This window comes from Amblyomma mixtum, chromosome 7 (genome assembly GCF_055824585.1).
Source record: "Amblyomma mixtum isolate Tamu chromosome 7, ASM5582458v1, whole genome shotgun sequence".
In the NCBI taxonomy this organism is placed as follows: domain Eukaryota; kingdom Metazoa; phylum Arthropoda; class Arachnida; order Ixodida; family Ixodidae; genus Amblyomma; species Amblyomma mixtum.
In genome coordinates, this window is record NC_143018.1 from 103,658,894 (window position 1) to 103,662,665 (window position 3,772).

The 3,772-nt window shown below is 52.5% G+C and overlaps 1 protein-coding gene across 1 annotated transcript; it reads right to left on the bottom strand.

Moving 5' to 3' along the window:
• Nucleotides 1-1,728: 1,728 nt before the first annotated feature.
• LOC149337066 (nuclear envelope integral membrane protein-like) lies at nt 1,729-3,388 on the bottom strand. The gene has a single exon (XM_089554816.1). It carries the CDS (start codon nt 3,205-3,207, stop codon nt 2,038-2,040), a length of 1,170 nt encoding a protein of 389 aa, XP_089410942.1. The 5' UTR covers nt 3,208-3,388; the 3' UTR covers nt 1,729-2,037.
• Between the last annotated feature and the right edge of the window lie 384 nt (nt 3,389-3,772).

Sequence of the window (3,772 nt, forward strand, 5' to 3'; positions counted from 1 at the left end):
TACTTGTCATGGCATCCTTCTTCGGGTGATGGGAGCTGAAATGGCTGCCACCATCCAGCATCAGCAGTAGTGGTTTGCCTATAGTGAGTTTGCCCTTGCACTCAACATACGTTTTCTTGTGCTTTGATTGCTCTCGTACTCAACATAAGACAAAACCTGGCATATTTACACCAATAACCAAAAATTTCAAGGGGGCACTTTGGTGATCTAAAGTGCAATGAGGCGAAAGCCTTTCCTGCAACGCGCTCCAGCATCCTTGCGCTAGACGAGGAGAACTGCATATGCGTTGGTGGGTACCCATAGGTGGGTGCCCCATAGGTGAGTACCGGTAAGACACAGCTGTTGTGGTTAGCCTGCTCGGCTATGGAATGGAAGGATGGTGGTTCGATTCTCGCTGTGCATGAGATTTTAGGATTTTTTTTTCACTTCAGATGTAACGGACGGATGGACAGAGTCATGGGCGCGAGTCATCATCATCATCAGCCTGACTACACCCACTGCAGGGCAAAGGCCTCTCCCATGTCTCTCCAATTGACCCTGTTCTTTGCCGGTTGCGGCCACCGTATCCCCCGCAAACTTCTTAATCGCATCCGCTCACCTAACTTTCTGCCGTCCCCTGCTACGTTTGCCTTCTCTTGGAATCCACTCCGTTACCCTTAACGACCAGTGGTTATCTTTCCTTCGCATTACATGCACTGCCCAAGCCCATTTCTTCCTCTAGATTAACTAGGATGTCATTAACCCGCGTTTGTTCCCTCGCCCACTCCGCACTCTTCCGATCTCTTAACGTTACACCTATCATTTTTCTTTCCATAGCTCGCTGTGTTGGCCGCCCCGGTGGCTCAGTGGTTATGGTGCTCGGCTGCTGACCCAAAAGACGCGGGTTCGATCCCGGCTGCGGCGGCTGAATTACTTTGGAGGAGAAATTCGAGAGGCCCGTGTACTGTGCGATGTCATTGCACGTTAAAGAACCCCAGGTGGTCTAAATTTCCGGAGCCCTTTACTACGGCGTCTCCCATAGCCTGAGTCGCTTTGGGACGTTGAACCCCATAGACTAACTAACTAGCTCGCTGTGTTGTCCTTAACTGAAGCTGAACCCTCTTTGTTAGTCTCCACGTTTCTGCCCCATAGGTGAGTAATGGTACGATACAGCTGTTCTATACTTTTCTCTTGAGGGATATTGGTAAACTGCCATTCATGATCCGAGAGAACCTGCCATATGCACTCCACCCCATTCTTATTCTAGTTATTTCCCTCTCGTGATCCGGATCAGCGGTCACTACCTGCCCTAAGTAGACATATTCTCTTACTACTTCCAGCACCTCGCTACCAATTGCGAACTGCTGTTCCCTTGCTAGGCTGTTGAACATTACTTTGGTTTTCTTCATGTTAATTCTTAGCCCCACCGTTCTGCTCTGCCTGTCTAACTCATTAATCATGCTTTGCAGTTCATATCCTGAGTGATTTAGCAAGGCAATGTCATCAGCGAATCGCAAATTACTCGAGTATTCTCCATTAACTCTTATCGCCAACTCTTCCCATTTCTGGCCCCGGAATACCTCCTGTAAGCAGGCGGCGAATAGCATTGGCGAGATCGTGTCTCCCCGCGTGACACCTTTCCGTATTGGAATTTTATTGCTGACTATAGGAGAACTATAGTAGCTATGCGCGCAACTATATGCGCGAGTATGAGCCATTAAAGGCTTTCGCCTAAGAAAGCACACACAATGAAAGAGACAATTTACTGCCAGCAGTGCACAGATGTGTACAAAAGGTACGAGGAGTTGTCGAAGGTTGTGGTATCACAGTACGATGTCGACATGTTTGAGCGACAAAAATGTTATATAAAACAATGGCTGGTTAAGCAGATAGCTTTCTCTGACTAGTGCATCGATGGGGACAGGTCTTCAATGATGCACCACGCATTGAACCCTGGCAGCGTCAGCCAAACGCTTTGGAACAACCAGCAGAATGTCTTAGAGCAGCAGCACAAACTCAATGAGGTGGGTTGTCATTCGCTCTGCAAGGCAGCTGCACTCACTCAACGCCTTCAGAGTCATCGAGCTGATCCGTGTGGAAACAGGCCGGCTCGTCACTACTGTCGTCGCACGTTGAGCTCTCCGTGACCGTCAGCCACTGTCCGGACGACCGTCCGCCATTTTGCGGATCATCGGCGCGGATGTAAAGGGAGATCTTCTTGGCCTGAGGAGCCCTCACCTTCGTCATGATCGTCCACGTGCCGTCGTCGCTGCACCAGCTACAACTCGAAGACCGCGTAAGATCCGCGACAGAGACGCCGACATCACCACGCGACGCCAACCGCCTCTTCGAGCGCAACTTCGGCACCAGGTACAGTGTCAGCATCAGCACCACCACGGCCGACGTCACGTCGCGTCTGTCGGAGGAGCAGTAGACGCAGGCAGCACCGGCAAGCTGCAGCGACCACTGGATCAAGTCCAGGGTGCGCGGATTGCTGGGCGGTCCGAAGCGGTAGCACACGGCAAAGCTGATCAGGGCCGAAACGACCACGTAGCCGACGATCAGGTGCAGGTAGTTGGCCAGGACGTCGTGCGCGTTCGACCAGAGAGAGTCGAGCCAGGACAGGACCACGGTCCAGCCGAACGCGAGCACCGCGTAGCCGGCGGCCCGGCGCGGCAGCAGGCGACTGGCGAGGAACACCGCGATCAGCAGGAACGCGAGCACGCCCAGGCTGACGCCGCAGGCGTAGAAGGCGGCCGCGTTGCGACACAGAGCGGGTGCTAGCAAGAATAGCGCGATGCCGAGGCAAAACTGGACGAGACGCCGAGGGCTAACATCGCGCTGGAAGACGAACTCGTAAGCCTCCCGGGAGGCGACGCCGACACAGCGGCCGTCGCGCTGGTTCAGGATGACCTCGCGCTGCGGTTTGGGAGTTAGGAAGGAAGGTCGCAAAATGCTGTCGGCATGCTGCTGCTGCACCTCCTGAGCGTCCGCACCGGTGAACACGGACAAGTCTCCGGGAACGACGGAGAACAGGATCGAGGCCGCCTTGAAGATGTCGACGTCGTGTGCCGGCTCCCAGCAGTATACGTCGATGCCGCCGACGTATTCAGGCTTCTTCGGCGACGAGTAAACCTTATGTTCTTGTAGGAGTACGCTCGAACTGACAGCACCGCCTAATGCGCTGAACAATACTGTCACAGTAAAGGCGGCACGAGCCAGGCACATGTTGCGTTTGCCCAACTATGCAAGGCTTGAGCACAAAATGCGCGCTAGCGACATGCGAAGCGTGCAACCGTGAGCTTTGAAGGATGCAGACTGCAGCACGTTATTTCATAGAAACGTCATCTGAGCAAACAACGCAACATCCAGAAGTGCAGCAGCCCACGCACAACATACACGCTATCGAAGGACTGATAATTTTGTGATAATCTCCTTTCCGCCTCTCCCAGAGATTTTCAAACAAAGCGGCGCCAGAGTGGCCAGAGGCAACCGAAACTTTTTACAGAAACTCCACGAGCTCCTATCGGCATCGTCACTCACGTAAATTGGTTTTGAAATCAGAATCAAAGAATTAAGGTTTCCCAGATAATCGAATGTTAATACGTGGAATTTAGGCCAGTGCATCTCATCTGATAGGCACGAGACGCGCAAGTGTTTTACCAAACAGGCCCGAAGCCAATAGATTATCTGTGCGCAGCCTTGCGCTGTATTTTCCGCACACTTGGCGGCCGATATATATGACGTCGGCTTACAAGATTATAAAGAGAGCTTTGAAATCAGAATCAAAGAA